The sequence below is a fragment of the Salvelinus sp. IW2-2015 genome, unplaced genomic scaffold, assembly GCF_002910315.2.
Source record: "Salvelinus sp. IW2-2015 unplaced genomic scaffold, ASM291031v2 Un_scaffold2058, whole genome shotgun sequence".
Taxonomy (NCBI): Eukaryota; Metazoa; Chordata; class Actinopteri; order Salmoniformes; family Salmonidae; genus Salvelinus; species Salvelinus sp. IW2-2015.
In genome coordinates this window covers 117,378-137,989 of record NW_019943402.1, presented here as the reverse complement: position 1 = coordinate 137,989, position 20,612 = coordinate 117,378, and the positions used below count along the sequence as shown (strand labels likewise).

Genomic DNA, 20,612 nt, shown 5'->3' with positions numbered 1-20,612 from the left:
ACAACAACAGATGTATGCAACGGTAAATGGAACACTACAAACAGCTTATCAACTGGTTAAATGAACACTAAACAGCATTATCAACTGGTTAAATGAACACAACAACAGCATTATACAATGGTTAAATGAACACTACAACAGCATTATCAACTGGTTAAATGAACACTCACACAAGCATTATCAACTGGTTATAATGAACCACAGCAGCTTTATCAAAAACTGGTTAATGAACACTACAAACAGCTTAATCAACTGGTTAAATCATTGTGAAAGTGTTCATTTAACCAGTTGATAAAGCTGTTGTAGTGTTCATTTAACCAGTTGATAAAGCTGTTGTCGTGTTCATTTCAGTCTGTTGCACATCTATAAATGGAAGACCTCTAATCAGTCAAGAACATTCATCATTGTCAGAGCAATATATCTGTTATTGCTTTATTAACATTTTGAGAACGTCACAAGGTATTCGCTTATAGAATTGCTTATGATCTTTAAAGTTAGCTCTGACAAGTTTGTTCAGTTTATCATGATAGGGAAAGGGGATACCTAGTCAGCTGCACAACTGAATGTATTCAACCGAAATTTGTCTTCCACATTTAACCCAAACCCTCTAAATCAGAGAGGTGCGCGGGACTTCCTTAATTGACGTCCACGTCACCAGTTGCTGTTGGGGGTTAACTGCCTTGCTCAAGGGCAGAACACCAGATGTTTCAACCTTGCCGGCTCGGGGACTCAAACCAGCGACCTTTCGGTTACTGGCCCAACACTACCAACTAAGGCTACCTACTGCCCCCAGAATGGTGATTCACACAGCTAATATTTTCTCTGCAAGACAGACTCTTTAACACTCCGTTAGTGTTACATAAGTGTTAAAAACAAATGGGTGTCACTTCATTCATATATACAATAATTAACTGTATATTGCAGTTTTCAGACTCTTTTAGAACTTCCATCCACCCAGACCTGTCATAAAAAGTTTGTATGGTACAAAAACAGCAAAAAAGTCTCTCCTTCCTCCACCAGTCAAATGAAACCAATGCAAAGCAACTGGCCCTCTAACTGCCCTGAGAGGTCAGAAATGTTGACTCTACATCAGTAATTATACCTCTTGATGAGCAACGATGACCCTCCTGATGATAGATGTCTCTAACAGAACCTCTAATTTTTCAGATTATCATGTGTTGTTCAATGGAAATGTCACGTTTTTCCTACAGTCAACAGAACCATTTGTGGATAGTACATCATGCAGACCTTCCATTGCAAGCTAGGGGCCAGTATTAGGGGCTACAGCAAAGGATGGTAGATTATGGGTTATAAAAATCATTGGAATTACTATTTTTCTTCCCTTCTGACCACAATGGTTACCTTACCCATCAACTGTCAGGGAAATCAGGGGTATAGTTAGCATTGACAGTGGAGTCAGATGAAGCAACCATTAAGACACCGATTTCAACATCCTAGATTGATAGGATCATTGAGAGATGGGTGTGGTAGCCAAAACAATCCCTCCTCAATAAATCAACAGTAGGCTACTGTACTTCATTCTTTTCATAAAATACTTAATTTTTATTTTCTCATTTTTATCAAAATCCCCAAACATACATACATTCATTCACATTTGTAAAGTAATATGACAGAGGAAATCATCACATACAATGAAAAATGTGCATAAACAATCTATACCGATGTGCTCAGTCAGTTCAGTTCAAACCGAGCCAGGTGCATCTCTCATGTTTATACTCAACATGACAGCAGAACCATTGTCCGTCTATCTCACAGGGCTTCACAAAGCATCCCTGGGAGTGGATATCACATGTATGATTGTCTAATTGTCTTCCTACGGAGTCTGTCACTATTATTTACACTGAAATAAATATTTTCACTTAGAACCACAAGACATTTTGCTAGTTTTCTTCCAAGGTAATGTTTAAAAGAAAACTCTGATTAAAATCCAGTCCAATTTCCAGTGCATTATTGAGAGAAGTATATTTAAAAACAAAGAAAAGCTACTATGTCTGATATGGTATTTTGTTCTGTAAGGCACATATCAAGTCACATACAGCGTGATCTAATAACAGTTCAATCATGTTGTGCTCAAGAGAGATTACAAATCCTTATATTAAATAAATGTAACACTTCGTTTGTTAGGCAGTCAGTAGAAATAAGCAACAGCAAATCAAGGGCCATCTAGAATAGATTATTAGTCTTATCATCAACTGCTGAGAGGACTCCTGAGAGGTATACTATATTGCTTCCATATGCAGTTTCAGTTATAAAGTATGTGTAAAGACAACTGAATGTCAAATATTCACTCACTTAACAACTAACAACTCCTTTCTCCATCTTCAGTAGCACAGCAAACTGTAGTTATCAACAATATATTCTCATCTTTGACACTATTCTAGATGAAGCTTCCCAGAGTCTAGGTAATTGTTCTCATATACAGTACATTATATACATTTATATATTCTATGGTTCAGTTGATTTAGCAGCTGTATAAAGGTTATCTGTTCACAAACAGCTACTGTAGCACAAGATTAAATAAATAAATGAAAAATCTTTGATGTACAAAACATTAAATAAATACTAAATATCCAGTCTTTTTTCTCTTGTATAGAAACTGTCCCTATATGCTAACGTCATAACTTTGGGAGCGTTTCCTACACAGCCTGCGGAACCACACCCAGTAGAGGAAGATCATGAGGAACCAGTAGCAGACGTACGCCACACAGCCGTAGATCAGAAACCTGGTCTCTAGTACCTTAGCCGGCGTGAACCAGCCCTTCTGGCTCTCCTTGTAGATGGTGTAGCAGGACCCGCCCAGCAAGATGGCCGCCCACACCGACAGAGGCAGCAGGGGGATGTAGTTCCCAACCATCTTGCGGCGGCCCGACGTGCCCCAGCTGCTCTTGTTCATGGTGATGATGGCAAAGTACTTGGCGGGCAGCAGGCTGGTCATGTAGAGGGCAGAGTAGAGGGACATGAACACCATGACCAGGTCGCGGCGCAGGATGCAGGCATAGGCCGCCTTGATCAGGCCGATGAGCTGGATGCAGCAGAGGACCCAGAGGATYTCCCACAGYGTGCCTYTCCAGAACAGCTGGATGATGGTGGCCGTYACGAAGAAGGGGAAGACACCAGAGACGATGGACTCGTAGGTCATCCACAGGTGGTGCTTGTGCCACCACATGGCGTTGTAGAGCCACTCGCGAAAGTAAGACTTGGTCCAGCGTGTCTGCTGGTTGAGCCACCGGAGGAACTGGCCTGGCGTCTCCGTGTAGCACTTGGAGCGGGCCGTGTATCTGAGAGCAGAGGATGGATGATGATGAATGAGTCTATTATTATCTTATCTCCAGTAAAGTGTTGTGWTTCAGTTTWTTTGRGTATGAGGAGTATTTGTGAAGAAATGTATACTCACTTGGTGGCATAGCCCATGCTGAGCATGCGGTTGGTGAGATGTCTGTCATCCCCAAATGTGCAGTGAGTCCCCAGGAACTTCTGGTTGTACCAGGACTCTAAGAACTGCTGGAGGAGGTCATTCCTGTACAGACCTGAGGATGAAACCAAATCTATGTTATAGTACTGCAGTTTACATGCATGTACATTCAAATTGTATCACTAGTTATGTTAATGAATACAAATAACATAGTAATATTACATGACTACCAGTAACATAAAGAAGAAAAGCAAGGTTATGACTATGTTTATCGCGGTCACAGGAAAGTGTAATTTCCTTACCCAATGGGCCGCTGATGCAGGAGACACAGTTGAAGAAGGACTGGCAGGACCTCTCAATGTTGAACGCCATCCAGTAGCGCAGGCTGCTCATGAAGCTGATGTAGGACTCCTTGAGGTTGAGGATCATCACYTCTCCTCCCACKGCCCCGTACTTCTGGTTGCTCTCCAGAACCTTACACAGCTCCACCGTAGCCAGGGGGTCTAGCTTGGTGTCAGAGTCACACACCTGGAGGAGAGAGAGAGAGCGAGATTAAATACAGTATTTCCCTAATCTCAAGAGCCAAACAAAGAGATGTAAGTAAACTCCTCACCTGTATGTAGTCCACCGACAGTCCCAGTGCCTTGAACGCTGTGTACATCACCTCCCTCTTTCCACCCCACTTCTGCATGATGCACACACACCTCCTGCTGTTGATCAGATCCTCCACCTCCCTCCTCTGGGGGTCCTCTCCCAGCCCATAACTAGCATCCCCGGCGGGGCCTATCACCTCGAGGATGCCCCCCTCCTGGGTCTGGGTGGGGTCCCACGTGTGGTAGTTATTCCTCCACACGTAACAGCCAGGGTCCTGGTCTGCAAACACCTCCCTGAACATCTCCAGCATGTAGAGGTCGTCCTCTGAGTTCCCATCCACCACCATGATGACCCGCAGCAGCTCTGGAGGGTACTTGAGGGCCCGAATGGAGTTGAGGCACTCGCGCAGGTATTCTGGGTCCTCCTGGTAGGCTGAGATAGTGAAACCGATGGTCTTGGTGAATGTGCAGGCCTTGCTTCGGTCCCTCATGCGGCGGTGCTCCACGAAGGCGAAAAAGCTCTGGACCAGGACGTGGAGCCCCAGCAGGAGGCCATAGAAGCCAAAGGAGATGATGCCGTACGGGGAGGTGGCCAGCTGGAAGCCCTGGACGTAGGCCCACACCATCACCCCCAGCACCACCAGGGCAAAGAGGAATGTCAGGATGGCACGGACTATCGAGCCCACTCGCCTTAGTAACGGTTTCAGTTCCATTTTTTCCCCCTTTAGATACCTGTTGTCAATCAATGAAGATGAACATTGAAGATAAATACATTGAAACATGAACAAATAGGCTAAATGAAAGATTAGATTTCATCTATTGAATTAAGTGAATTGATTGAAAAAGGCTAATCATTATTTCAAGTATTATTATGTCAACAATACGGGTCTACAAAATGTATTTGATTTTGATTTTAACCTTTAGGATTGCTTATTATAAGATACAAAACAATTGTTGGGCATCATTATGTCAAGTAAGTTCCAGATAACTATAAATACCAAAGACATCCTACCACAAAAGCGTTATCATGAAAAAATATATATATATTTGTTTTTATTTGACCCATCAATCTTCCAAAGATGTCATCAAGAAGTTACCTTGTTTCTTTGTGACGTAGACAATGTACCGCAAAACGAAAATGTATTTCTAATGGTAAAAAATAAATAAAAAACATTTCAATTTAAAATGTATAGCCTTACCTGCCTTTGGTGCCAAATTACTCCACTCTGGAAATGCCCCTTCCTCTCTGTCTCCTACTCTCTCTCTACTCTGGCAATTTGCGTGAAGTTGGATTACTTTATAAACTTGAGAAACACGCTTACTCCAGATGCTGCCAGATGTGAGCGCACATACAGTGGCCCAAAGCAAACCATCATAGGTATAACGCCCTTAATACTGGGCTTGTGAGTCAGCACGTGCTGCGTCAAAGTAGAAAATAGGTCCATAGTGAATTCGCCAAATATAAATCAACAGGGATTAGATTTACTCCAGTAAAATTTGTTATGTGCGTCCATTTTATAGGAAAATCCGTATGTTGGATTTCATTCAGGAATGCACCATTTTGTACATTTCTAATCATTACAATTTTGACTCAAATATGTCGCGCTGTCAAATATATACCTTTTGTAAAATGGATCTAATACAGAGTAAACCTCCATAATGACCACAGTAATCCTGAAAATTAAACTCTTATTTTGTTTTACGCTATCTGTTTGTGTTGTCGACAAAAAAAAGATTGATCTTGATCAATTGTAGGCTACTTATTTACAGTTAATTTGTTTGAATACAGGCATTTAGATATTATTCACTTGACTATTGAATAGAATAGAGTACAATAAAATAGAATATCCTACTAAATTTTTCCCATAGGGAACTTGTGGCATTTGGATTCGACAATAAATACATAACAGCACAATTCACATATGGCACAAACCCCTTATACAAGATCAACTAAAAGTGTGGGAAATATCACTACTCTCATCTCCACCATACATTTCCATTGAGGAATATTGCATCACAACTACCTTGTCCCTGACCAGTCACTGCCCTGATCTGTCAAGAAGTTGAAGGATGCCCTCTGGTGGCACTATACTAACCCCGCATCCTTTCTCTGGTACTGAACATTGTCAGGCAATGTCAGTCACAAGGCTAACAAATGTATATCCACCACCACACATGAATGTTGCATAGAAACGGGCACATCAAGCAGTGTTTATGACCATATGACCATATCTTATCTCATGGATCAACCTGAGGGTCTTTGTTTTGGTTCAGTGACAGTGAAACATGACATACTATAATACTGCCTCAGTCATGCATATTCCTTGGTAAAAAGGCTGAACATACTACAGTAAAACCATGGGAGTATTTGACATTGCCTTGTTTCCAAAATGGTGGTTTGGAACTCAGGACCCAATGGTTAATCACCGCTAACTCTCCTTGGGTTGCAGACCCCAAATATATTGGTTTTGTTTGTGGTTTTGCATGGGTCACCAGGAAACGCCAACAGCCTCAGAGAGCAAATAACTTGAGAACCACTACCATATGTATTTTGGCAGGTTTAATATCGATGACCTCGAAAGACCTAGCTGCAGTGGTGTATAAAGTACCTAATTGTCATACTTGAGTAAAAGTAAAGATATAGTACCTTAATAGAAAATAATGACTCAAATAAAAGTGCAAGTCACCCGGTAAAATACTACTTGAGTTAAAGTCTAAAAGTATTTGGTTTTAAATATACTTAAGTATCAAAAGTAAAATAATAAATAATTTCAAATTCCTCATATTAAGCAAACAAGCCGGCATGATTTTATTTTATTTACGGATAGCCAGGGGCACACTACAACACTCAGACATAATTTACAAACGAAGCATTTGTGTTTAGTCAGTCCGCCAGATCAGAGACAGAAGGGATGGCCAGGGATGTTCTCTTGATAAGTGCTTGAAATGGACTATGTTCCTGTCCTGCTAAGCATTCAAAATGTAACAAGTACTTTTGGGTGTCAGGGAAAATGTATGGAGGATAAAGTAACTTATTTTCTTTAGGAATGTAGTGAAACAAAAGTAAAAGTTGAATAGTTAAAAAATATTAATAGTAATGTAAAGTACAGATATCCAAAAAATTACTTAAGTACTTTACACCACTGCCTAGCTGTCCATTCTACTTTATTTACCCTGACTACATCTTTAGGGACATAGAAATCTGATGACGAGATCGTTGAAGGCCCACACCCATAGCCACCGGCACTGTTGTGAACAAATCCACACGCCTCAGGTCAGACCCAAATAGGATGCCTCAGGCCACAGGGCCAACAGAGCCCTTGGCCTGGTGACTATGACGTCATGGTGAAGGGTGTGGTATTTTGGATGGTGGGCGGACTTGGCAAATCTGGGTATTCTACCGTATTATGAGAATATTCCCACACTGGAAGACTGACTAAGACCATAGTCTAAATAGAATATATATTCTTTGCTTCTCTTTGCTAGACATGATTTGGTCATGTTTTTTGATTATCGCTTAAGATTGATCAGGGTATAGCTAGCAGAGGGAGCCAAGTGTTCAGTTTTTACCTCTTGTACCCTCAAGCTAGCGCCTTCACGATAGCTCAAATTCTTATCTGAATTTTTCAAATCCTCTCATATGTCAACCCTATGATGTCACTCAACACAGACCACACGATAAACCATTCAATAAACAGACACACTTTATTTGATATTGTCAGTTCAAATTGTTAATTCCATGACATCAGGACCAGCCTTTGCTAATTAGCCAGATGCCATGGTGTTTTGGATCCATGACACGTAGTTGCAGACTTTGGTGTAGACGCCAGGCTTCTTCCTGAGAGCACACCCTGCAACTCCCCATCACACACCAGAGGAGCACCAGAGTCACCCTGAGAGGTGGGGGGGAGAGATAAAGAAAGAGAGAGCGCAACAAGCCAGAGTGACAGGACAAGATAGAGAGATTCAGTGACAGAGCAAGATGAAGAGAGACAAGAAAATATATAACCAGAGATCAGTGTGATTGCATCATGGTAAAAACTGTGAAAACACGAAAGTAAAATATGAAGAAGTACAGTACAGGTCTATTCTGTCAGTTACCTGGCAGGAGTCCTTGCCTCCCTCCATGATCACAGATCATGTTCTCAGTCATCTGGAAGAAATAGGCTTCCAGGCAGGTGTTACCAGTCAGAAGGGGGACCTCCACATACTGCAGTGTGTCAGGGTACCTCACTGGAACAGAACACCAAAGAAAGTAAGAGGGAGCAAGAAAAGACACAGACATGTGCTTCTACATCTTTATTGCTTGCTGTTTGGGGTTTCAGGCTGGGTTTCTGTATAGCACTTTGTGACATCGGCTGATGTAAAAAGGGCTTTATTAATACATTTGATTGAATTTGATTGACATGTAACAAGGCATTAAAACTTTCCATTTGAAAAAAATCAGAAGTGGAAAACTTGATTTCTTAAAAGACACTCTAAAATAGCTGTTGTCCTCAGCTGTTAACCATTTCTAACCAAGGCAGCATGATATCTAATCAGGTACTGTACACACTGGGCAAGTAGGTCACCTGGGGTAATAGACGCAGCTGTTTTTCACACCCACACAAACACCCACGCACAAATACACACAAACACAAGCGCGCACACACACGCACAAATGTTTGTATTATTATATTTTCTTATTTCTTATTGTTGTTGCATTGTCGAGAAGGAACCTGAAAGTAAGCATTTCATTGGATGGTGTATAACATGTGTATCCCATACATACGACTAATAAAACTTGAAACTTGAAACACAAATTCCACTCACAGCCTTCGTTGCTGGCACGAAGGCTCCCCAGCCAGAGACCTGGCACATAGTTCCAGCAGTGCCACACTTAGTGGGGAGYGCCACAGGGCTCACATAGCTGTTGAGGGTGGCAGGCTGGCTTAGCTTGATCAGCGCGATGTCACTATCCTGGGTACCGGAGTTGTAGTCTGGGTGGCGGATGAACCGGGCAGACATGATGTGCTGCTCKGTGTRCTCAGGCTCCTTGATGTTGTGCTCCCCCAGACAGACCTCCAATGGCAACCTGCAGGGTTATAGCCAGAAAGGAGATTATACTGTGGTTGTTGGAGGGGAAGGAGGGTCCTGCACTAAAAATCTATTCAAAAATAAAATAAAATTGTATTGGTCACATACACATGGTTAGCAGATGGTAATGCGAGTGTAGCGAAATGCTTGTTCTTCTAGTTCCTACAGTGCAGTAATATCTAACAAGTAATTTAACAATTTCCCAACAACTACCTAATACACACAAATCTAAAAGGGTGAATCAGAATATGTACATATAAATATATGGATTAGAGATGGCCGAGCGGCATAAGCAAGGTGCAATATATGGTATAAAATACAGTATATACATTCGATATGAGTAATGTAAGATATGTAAACATTATTAAAGTGGCTTTGTTTAAAGTGACTAGTGATCCATTTATTAAAGTGTCCAGTGCTTGGGTCTCAATGTAGGCAGCAGCCTCTCTGAGTTAGTGATAGCTGTTTTTCAGTCTCTCGTTCCCAGCATTCCAGGGCCTCAAGCTTGATGATGAGCTTGAAGGGTACTATGGTGTTGAATGCTGAGCTGTAGTCAATGAACAGCATTCTTACATAGGTATTCCTCTTGTCCAGATGGGATAGGGCAGTGTGCAACGTGATGGCGACTGCATAGTCTGTGGACCTGTTGGGGCGGTATGCAAACTGAAGTGGGCCTAGGGTGGCCGGTAAAATGAGGATGATATGATCCTTGACTAGTCTCTCAAAGCACTTCATGATGGCAGAAGTGAGTGCTACGGGGCGGTAGTCATTTAGTTCAGTTACCTTTGCCTTCTTGGGTACAGGAAAAATGGTGGCCATCTTGAAGCATGTGGGGACAGCAGACTGGGATAGGAAGAGATTGAATATTTACGTAAACACACCAGCCAGCTGGTCTGCTCATGCTCTGAGGACGCGGCTAGGGATGCCGTCTGGGCCAGCAGCCTTGCGAGGATTAACACGTTTAAATGTTTTATTCACATCGGCCACGGAGAAGGGGGAGCGCAGTCCTTGTTAGCGGGCCATGAAGGTGGCACTGTATTTTTCTCAAAGCGGGCAAAGAAGGTGTTTAGTTTGTCTGGAAGTGTGATGTCGGTTTCTGTGACGTGGCTGGTTTTCTTTTTGTAGTCCGTGATTTCCTGTAGACCTTGCCACATACGTCTCATGTCTGAGCCGTTGAATTGCGACTCCACTTTGTCCCTGTACCGGCATTTTGCTTGTTTGATTACCTTGCGGAGGGAATAACTACACTGTTTATATTCAGCCATATTCCCAGACCTTTTTCCATGGTTAAATGCGGTGGTTCGCGCTTTCAGTTTTGCGCAAATGCTGCCATCCAACCACGGTTTTGGTTAGGGTAGGTTTTAATAGTCACAGTGGGTACAACATCTCCAATGCATTTCTTTATAAACTCACTCACCGAGTCAGCGTACAAATCAATGTTGTTATCTGAGGCTGACCGGAACATATCCCAGTCCACGTGATCAAAACAATCTTGAAGCATAAATTCGGAAATTCGTCACTGGTACATCCTGTTTGAGTTTCTACCTATAAGACGGAAGGAGCTAGATGGTGTCATGGTCAGATTTGCCGAAGGGAGGGCTGGGGAGGGCTTTGTATGCATCGCGGAAGATAGAGTAGCAGTGATCGAGTGTATTACCCCCGCACGTAGTGCAATCAATATGCTGATGGAATTTAGGTAGCCTTGTTCTCAAATTTACTGTCTTAAAATCCCCAGCTACAATAAATGTAGCCTCAGGATATATGGTTTCCAGTTTACATAGAGTCCAGTGAAGTTCCTTGAGGGCCATCTTGGTGTCTGCTTGAGGGGGAATGTACACAGCTGTGACAATAACTGACAAGAATTCTCTTGGGAGGTAATATGGCCGGCATTTGATTGTAAGGAATTCTAGGTCGGGTGAGCAGAAGGACTTGAGTTCCTGTATGTTCTTATGATTACACCATGAGTCGTTAATCATGAAGCATACACCCCCGCCCTTCCACTTCCCAGAGAGGTGTTTATCTCTGTTGGCGCGATGCATGGAGAATATCCCGAGAGAGCCATGTTTCTGTGAAACAGATAATGTTACAATCTCTGATGTCTCTCTGGAAGGCAACCCTTGCTCGAATTTCATCTACCTTGTTGTCAAGAGACTGGACATTGGTGAGTAGTATACTCGGGAGTGGTGGAAGATGTGCACGTCTACGGAGCCTGACCAGGAGGCCGCTCCTTCTGCCGCTTCTGCGGCTCTGTTGGATTTGTTGGATTTGCTGTATGTGTCACGACTTCCACCGAAGTCGGCTCCTCTCCTTGTTCGGGCGGCGTTCGGCGATCGACGTCACCGGCTTTCTAGCCATCACTGCTCCATTTTTCATATATCCATTTGTCTTGTCTTGTTTCCATACACACCTGGTTTTCATTTCCCCAATCAATCTACTTGTATTTAACCCTCTGTTTCCCATCATGTTTTGTGTGTAATTGTTTCATGTTATGTGGTGTTAGTTTATGTGCTTTACTTTTATGTTCTGTTTTTTTGAGCGCGTTTGATTTATGTAGTGCTCTCGTTTTTTGGAACTTTAATAAAAGTGCGCCTGTTCATTATACTCTGCTCTCCTGCACCTGACTTCGCCTCCAATACACCATTGACAGTATGTTAAAGTTTACCCATTTCATCCAAACAGTTCTACAACAGTTGTGGTCTAAAATCCGAATGGACTCAACCGTTAAACATGATATTACAAAGAGCAAAGCATACCATTCTAGTTTAAATGTGGATTTTAAGGCCTACACCACCAGAATGTTCATAAAATAAAATAAAGTGTAAAAAAAACATTTAATTATTTTTTAAATACTCTAGCACATAGTAACTCTGAAGTCTGCACTTACGATTTGTAGCAGTGGGCAGCAGAGAGCACCCATTCACTAGAGAGGAGGATCCCTCCACAGAAGTTGTACCCTGTGTACAGAAACACCTGGTAGGGAACAGAGTTCTTCCTGCACTCATACCCTCCTACAATCGTGTCGTCCTCCTCAAGAGCAGCTAAAATTCAAAGGGAAATTAAAAATAAAACAAAAGTCTGATTGAGATTAAATGACGTCTTAGGTTTTTCATCAGAATCCGGTGTTAACATCAACCAGCAATTTCTTATGTTACGTATTCTGTTATGTATTCTTTCTTAAGTTATGTATTATAGTACCAGAAGAATGAGAAGTTTCATGTTCTTGTTTCAGTCTATTTTGCTGACAGGATCAGTGTGTCTCCCCTCTCTCTTTTTTCACTCCTCTTATCTCACCTGTTACAAGGACTTTCTTTATCTCAATGTAATTGTCCTCTTGCTCAGTTGTGCACCGGGGCCTCCCACTCCTCTTTCTATTCTGGTAAGAGACCGTTTGCACTGTTCTGTGAAGGGAGTAGTACACAGCGTTGTATGAGATCTTCAGTTTCTTGGCAATTTCTCACATGGAATAGCCTTAATTTCTCAGAACAAGAATAGACTGACGAGTTTCAGAAGAAAGTTCTTTGTTTCTAGCCATTTTGAGCCTGTAATCGAACCCACAAATGCTGATGCTCCAGATACTCAACGAGTCTAAAGAAGGCCAGTTGTATTGCTTTTTTAATCAGCACAATAGTTCTCAGCTGTGCTAACATAATTGCAAAAGGGTTTTCTTATGATCAATTAGCCTTTTAAAATGATAAACTTGGATTAGCTAACACAACGTGCCATTGGAACACAGGAGTGATGGTTGCTGGTAATGGGCCTCTGTATGCCTATGTAGATATTCCATTAAAAATAAGCTGTTTCCAGCTACAACAGTCATTTACACCATTACCAATGTCTCCATTGTATTTCTGATAAATTTGATGTTATTTTAATGGACAAAAAATTTGCTTTTCTTTCAAAAACAAGGACATTTCCAAGTGACCCCAAACTTTTGAACGGTAGTGTACATCATTCAGTGTCACCAAATAGTTGGAAATGAGTAACAAACTGCAATGTGAATATGACAAGCGATATATTGATTTTGTACAGCAGTCAAATGATGTTATCTTGTGAGTGGAGCAGGAGATGACTAATAAACAACAATATTACAATACTATTTCCATGACCACAACAATCATGTTCAACTGCAGCGCGTTGCCAATCAGAATGAAATCAAACACTCATCATGAAACAGCATTTGGGTTAACTCTGTGGTATGTGGAATGATAATGTTATTGACGATGGTGATGGTATTGTACCTTTCCATCCCTTGAGTGTAGGACAGTGTTGCTCCATCCTCAGGGGAGAGATTAGTGAATTGGCAATCTTTCATTGTGACTTCCTGCAGTCGTCATTCATTTTAGATAAGTGACATGTTGACATACAGAAACAAACACAAGTTCTTCTTTTGGAGGGACAGTTTGTCCGTTTCATGACACAATGGGATTTCACAATGTGGTTTCCTGAACGTTTCATCGATCAAACACAAATTAACATTCAATTACATGTTGTTGACATGTAATCACATTATTTGTTGATGGTTTATGATCACAGATTATAGAAGAAAATTCAACAAACAAACTAACCTTAGATGTACATTTTTAAAGCTTGCTGGAGATGATACAGAAAATAGCCTGCATGAATATAGTCCAGCTCACTTTACATGCCTCTGAAATAGTATTATTAACATATCTAAAATATCTTTCCTGAGTCAATTACTTCAGGAAAGTAAGAGGTAGACAAAACGTATACTGCAGTGTGTGCCAAGGTGTGTGCCATCAGCACTTAACAGGGTGCATTTAGCCAAACCCTGTGATTATATGCACTTATGGTTTAAATATAACACACTCCCATCCAGCACAGGCAAGTTGTTCTCTTCATTTGCTCTTTGTCACATATCTTATGTCTCAGAGAATAATGCCTCATTCATACTTTGTGTATATTGAAATGTATTTTGTGACCTCTCCTCCTTGACTATGTTGACATTGATGGATGGTTTCTCAACTGGATTATTTTCGATACAGAATAGAAAATAAAAAAATAGAACTACAGCTGAAAAACTACAGCTGCATATTGTTCGGGCCAGTCAAATAGCTCTATCAGCCTTTAGATTACAACATGTTTCTGTCAACAGTTGGGTTGGTTGGATCACCTTTCACCAGAATCAACCAGAATCAACCAGAACCAGAATCAACCAGCAAAATTACACAATTTTGCAATAAGCAGGAAGTAATGCTTTCCTCTTCTGATAGCAAAGGTGAAAATCTGTGTAAAAAGTCTTATTTAGTCACCCGACATGGGAATGCACACAGTGGTGTACACACTGTACCATGTGTCACCCAGATGCCCGCTTTCTTGAGGCTCTGCAAAACAGAGCTCCCTGGATGTGGTCAACAGGCAGGGGAAAAGCAGCAAGAAATATGTCACAGTCCTCTCTTATGCTGCCCGAAGAGGCTATTGACCTTGACAGTGGGCCAGCGCCGCTGCTCACATTTTTTCCACAGCACTTTTAGTCCAACGAGGGACAACAACCCTTATTCTCCTCTTCATCTTCACCATTTGGGGCTCGCTCCTCCTCCTCCTGTTTCACCCTCCCAACCCTCCCTACCCATCCATCCCTCCCTCCCCCCTTTCTCCCAGATTTGCTGGTACACAGACTGTCAGATGGTCCTCTGCCACAGATCTGTGTGGCACATATCCCTGTCATCTTGTATGATGTCAATCTCTGCCATGTTTGATCATTCTGTGTCCCTTAGGTCTGCCCAGGGGGCCTGGCATTGTGGTTGGAAGTAGGGACATACTGTATATAAGGAAGTGGTTTGGGGTAGTGACGATCAGCTCTTTCTTTATTTGTGTGATGAAATTTTGGGGAAAAACGTAGCGGGTTTGTGCGGTGAGGGGAAGTTTGGCAATTATTTTGACTCTAAAACAAAATTCCTGACTTCTCCACACGACACTACAGCCTGACTTCCAGTCAGCACCGCAACTAGATCAACAAACGTTGGCGGTTATAGGACCAGAAGAATCCCACTGTGTGTTGGCTCTCTGTCTTCAAGACAAGACAACTGGAATGTTATGGGAGCTCCAGCAGCTCTCTGCGACACCGTAATGCTTTCACTCCCTCAACAAACAGATTTGGGAGATGTAGAAAAGCAATGAGCCCACATTTTCCCCCCTCGACAGCTACGAACACACAGGGTGGATCACAACATGGCTGTGAGCTATGTCATTAGTTTTTCACTACCCTTGGGCTAGGCAATAACACCGTGAATTTAGCTCGGCTGTCTCTTGTTGATGCCACACCCTCTCAATACAGCTGTTGTGAATAATAAAACCCCCAACCCCAGTCCCACCTCCCTCCCCCACATTTCACCACCCTCCCCCAACCTCTACCCAAAAAATCAGAGTTCCCCTCAAACTCCCACTGGTTGTTTTACACGCCCAAATTGGTATTTGTGCAGCCCGGCCTAATTACAAGTTTGGTTGGTGAATCAAGAAGTATGGCGAAACATGGTCTGCGAAAGCTTCCCTCAAATTATAGCTTAGGTATAGCTATTAATATCCACTCCAGACACTGTCGTTTTGAACCACTTGCTATAGAGCTGCACAGAATGACTAGAGAACAATCAATTAGAATAATATTTCCAACAATAATAACCAGAGAGATAAGTTGTTATTTTAAAGGCAAAATATATGACTTAAATACATTATTTCATCTGGTCCGGACATCAGTACAAAGAAATCCACCAGAAGTGTAACATCTGGACCAGCTCAAGATTAGATAGGCACAGATTTAACAGTGCATTCCTTGAGGATAAATCAACAGAGAATCATTTCCCTTATTGCTTTGAACTGTCCCCCGCAGGGCGGAAAGAATTGCTTATGTCCCAGTGTCAGATAGCCCTCCTGTGGCAAAATGTGCAGATGCTGAATACTTATGCATGAGTGAAAAAAGCCAGTGATACAAGAGACATGAGTTCTCCCACACACACAAATGAGGGTGTTGCTCTGACTCAAAGCAAAGGTTGACACACGCGTGTGCACATGCGCACACAGCCACACCAGCACATGCGCGCACACACACACACACACACACACACACACACACACACACACACACACACACACACACACACACACGGGAATGTCTGCTGCTCGTCATGCCGTTGAGACCCTGTCCGCTCAGGTCTCCGATCTCTCAGGACAGTTTCAGAGTCTTCGTCTCGTGCCACCAGCTACTTCCTGGTCTTCCGAGTCTCCGGAACCTAGGGTTAATAACCCACCATGTTACTCTGGGCAGCCCACTGAGTGTCGCTCCTTTCTCACCCAGTGTGATATTGTGTTCTCTCTCCAGCCCAACACATACTCAAGAGAGAGAGCTCGGATCGCTTACGTCATATCACTCCTTACTGGTCGGGCTGGGAGTGGGGCACAGCTATCTGGAGGCAAGGGCTGAGTGTTCTAACGTTTATCAGAACTTTAAAGAGGAGATGATACGGGTTTTTGATCGTTCAGTTTTTGGGAAGGAGGCTTCCAGGGCCCTGGCTTCCCTATGTCAAGGTGATCGATCCATAACGGATTACTCTATAGAGTTTCGCACTCTTGCTGCATCCAGTGACTGGAACGAGCCGCGTTGCTCGCTCGTTTTCTGGAGGGACTCCACGCTGAGGTTAAGGATGAGATTCTCTCCCGGGAGGTTCCTTCCAGCGTGGACTCTTTTTGCACTCGCCATCCGCATAGAACGACGGGTAGATCTTCGTCACCGAGCTCGTGGAAGAGAGCTCGCGTTAACGGTGTTTCCCCTCTCCGCATCTCAACCATCTCCTCCCACCGGTCAGAGACTGAGCCCATGCAGCTGGGAGGTATTCGCATCTCGACTAAGGAGAGGGAACGGAGAATCACCAACCGCCTTTGCCTCTATTGCGGTTCTGCTGGACATTTTGTCATGTCATGTCCAGTAAAAGCCAGAGCTCATCAGTAAGCGGAGGGCTACTGGTGAGCGCTACTACTCAGGTCTCTCCATCAAGATCCTGTACGACCTTGTCGGTCCATCTACGCTGGACCGGTTCGGCTGCTTCCTGCAGTGCCTTGATAGACTCTGGGGCTGAGGGTTGTTTTATGGACGAAGCATGGGCTCGGAAACATGACATTCCTCTCAGACAGTTAGGGAAGCCCACGCCCATGTTCGCCTTAGATGGTAGTCTTCTCCCCAGTATCAGATGTGAGACACTACCTTTAACCCTCACAGTATCTGGTAACCACAGTGAGACCATTTCCTTTTTGATTTTTCGTTCACCTTTTACACCTGTTGTTTTGGGTCATCCCTGGCTAGTATGTCATAATCCTTCTATTAATTGGTCTAGTAATTCTATCCTATCCTGGAACGTTTCTTGTCATGTGAAGTGTTTAATGTCTGCTATCCCTCCTGTGTCTTCTGTCCCCTACTCAGGAGGAACCTGGTGATTTGACAGGAGTGCCGGAGGAATATCATGATCTGCGCACGGTCTTCAGTCGGTCCAGAGCCATCTCCCTTCTCCTCACCGGTCGTATGATTGTTGTATTGATCTCCTTCCGGGGACCACTCCCCCTCGGGGTAGACTATACTCTCTGTCGGCTCCCGAACGTAAGGCTCTCGAGGATTATCTGTCTGTTTCTCTCGACGCCGGTACCGTGGTGCCTTCTTCCTCTCCCGCCGGAGCGGGATTTTTCTTTGTTAAGAAGAAGGACGGTACTCTGCGCCCCTGCGTGGATTATCGAGGGCTGAATGACATAACGGTTAAGAATCGTTATCCGCTTCCCCTTATGTCGTCAGCCTTCGAGATTTTGCAGGGAGCCAGGTTCTTTACTAAGTTGGACCTTCGTAACGCTTACCATCTCGTACGCATCAGAGAGGGGACGAGTGGAAAACGGCGTTTAACACTCCGTTAGGGCATTTTGAATACCGGGTTCTGCCGTTCGGTCTCGCTAATGCTCCAGCTGTCTTTCAGGCATTAGTTAATGATGTACTGAGAGACATGCTGAACATTTTTGTTTTCGTTTACCTTGACGATATCCTGATTTTTTCACCGTCACTCGAGATTCATGTTCAGCACGTTCGACGTGTACTCCAGCTCCTTTTAGAGAATTGTCTCTACGTGAAGGCTGAGAAGTGCGCCTTTCATGTCTCCTCTGTCACATTTCTCGGTTCTGTTATTTCCGCTGAAGGCATTCAGATGGATCCCGCTAAGGTCCAGGCTGTCAGCGATTGGCCCGTTCCTAAGTCACGTGTCGAGTTGCAGCGCTTTCTCGGTTTCGCTAATTTCTATCGGCGTTTCATTCGTAATTTCGGTCAAGTGGCTGCCCCTCTCACAGCTCTGACTTCTGTCAAGACTTGCTTTAAGTGGTCCGGTTCCGCCCAGGGAGCTTTTGATCTCCTCAAGAAGCGTTTTACATCCGCCCCTATCCTTGTTACTCCTGACGTCACTAAACAATTCATTGTCGAGGTTGACGCTTCAGAGGTGGGCGTGGGAGCCATTCTGTCTCAGCGCTTCCAGTCTGACGATAAGGTCCATCCTTGCGCTTACTTTTCTCATCGCCTGTCGCCATCGGAACGCAACTATGATGTGGGTAACCGCGAACTGCTCGCCATCCGCTTAGCCATAGGCGAATGGCGACAGTGGTTGGAGGGGGCGACCGTCCCTTTTGTCGTTTGGACTGACCATAAGAACCTTGAGTACATCCGTTCTGCCAAACGACTTAATGCACGTCAAGCTCGTTGGGCGTTGTTTTTCGCTCGTTTCGAGTTCGTGATTTCCTATCGTCCGGGAAATAAGAACACCAAGCCTGATGCCTTATCCCGTCTCTTTAGTTCTTCTGTGGCTTCTACCGACCCCGAGGGATTCTCCCTGAAGGGCGTGTTGTCGGGTTGACTGTCTGGGAATTGAGAGACAGGTAAAGCAAGCACTCACTCACACTGCGTCGCCGCGGCTTGTCCTAGTAACCTTTTGTTCGTTCCTGTCTCTACTCGTCTGGCTGTTCTTCAGTGGCTCACTCTGCCAAGTTAGCTGGCCACCCCGGCGTTCGGGGTACGCTTGCTTCTATTCGCCAGCGGTTTTGTGGCCTACTCAGGAGCGGGACACGCGCCGTTTCGTGGCTGCTTGTTCGGACTGCGCGCAGACTAAGTCAGGTAACTCTCCTCCTGCCGGTCGTCTCAGACCGCTTCCCATTCCTTCTCGACCATGGTCTCACATCGCCTTAGACTTTATTACCGGTCTGCCTTCGTCTGCGGGGAAGACTGTGATTCTTACGGTTATCGATAGGTTCTCTAAGGCGGCACATTTCATTCCCCTCGCTAAGCTTCCTTCCGCTAAGGAGACGGCACAAATCATCATTGAGAATGTGTTCAGAATTCATGGCCTCCCGTTAGACGCCGTTTCAGACAGAGGTCCGCAATTCACGTCACAGTTTTGGAGGGAGTTCTGTCGTTTGATTGGTGCTTCCGTCAGTCTCTCTTCCGGGTTTCATCCCCAGTCTAACGGTCAAGCAGAAAGGGCCAATCAGTCGATTGGTCGCATATTACGCAGCCTTTCGTTTCGAAACCCTGCGTCTTGGGCAGAACAGCTCCCCTGGGCTGAGTACGCTCACAACTCGCTTCCTTCGTCTGCTACCGGGCTATCCCCGTTTCAGAGTAGTCTTGGGTACCAGCCTCCTCTGTTCTCGTCCCAGCTCGCCGAGTCCAGCGTTCCCTCCGCTCAGGCTTTTGTCCAACGTTGTGAGCGCACCTGGAGGAGGGTCAGGTCTGCACTTTGCCGTTACAGGGCGCAGACTGTGAGAGCCGCCAATAAACGTAGGATTAAGAGTCCTAGGTATTGTCGCGGTCAGAGAGTGTGGCTTTCCACTCGTAACCTTCCCCTTACGACAGCTTCTCGCAAGTTGACTCCGCGGTTCATTGGTCCGTTCCGTGTCTCTCAGGTCGTCAATCCTGTCGCTGTGCGACTGCTTCTTCCGCGACATCTTCGTCGCGTCCACCCTGTCTTCCATGTCTCTTGTGTCAAGCCTTTTCTTCGCGCCCCCGTTCGTCTTCCCCCCCCCCCCCCGTCCTTGTTGAGGGCGCTCCTATTTACAAGGTACGGAAGATCATGGACATGCGTTCTCGGGGACGTGGTCACCAGTACTTAGTGGATTGGGAGGGTTACGGTCCTGAGGAGAGGAGTTGGGTTCCATCTCGGACGTGCTGGACCGTTCATTGATTGATGATTTCCTTCGTTGCCGCCAGGGTTCCTCCTCGAGTGGCGCCAGGAGCGCTCGGTGAGTGGGGGGGTACTGTCATGTTTTGTCTTTGATCATCATGTCTTGTCCCTGTGCTTCCCTCTGCTGGTCTTATTAGGTTCTTTCCCTCTTTCCTCTCTCTCTCTCTCTCCTCCTCCCTCTCTCCCTCTCCCGCTCTCTCTCTCTATCGTTCCGTTCCTGCTCCCAGCTGTTTCTCATTCTCCTAACGACCTCATTTACTCTTTCACACCTGTCCCCTATTTTGCCCTCTGATTAAGAAGTCC

At 44.3% G+C, this 20,612-nt stretch overlaps 1 protein-coding gene and 1 pseudogene across 1 annotated transcript; both read right to left on the bottom strand.

Annotated features, from left to right (window-relative positions):
* Nucleotides 1-1,576: 1,576 nt before the first annotated feature.
* LOC112072845 (hyaluronan synthase 1-like) lies at nt 1,577-4,752 on the bottom strand. The gene is made up of 4 exons (XM_024140244.2): nt 4,047-4,752; nt 3,736-3,961; nt 3,416-3,548; nt 1,577-3,299 (listed from the first exon to the last, which is right to left on the bottom strand). The coding sequence occupies exons 1-4, from the start codon at nt 4,737-4,739 to the stop codon at nt 2,624-2,626; spliced, it is 1,728 nt and encodes a 575-aa protein (XP_023996012.1). The 5' UTR covers nt 4,740-4,752; the 3' UTR covers nt 1,577-2,623.
* Nucleotides 4,753-7,791: 3,039 nt separating this feature from the next.
* Nucleotides 7,792-20,612, bottom strand: part of LOC112072843 (trypsin-3-like) — a 15,719-nt pseudogene continuing 2,898 nt past the window's right edge.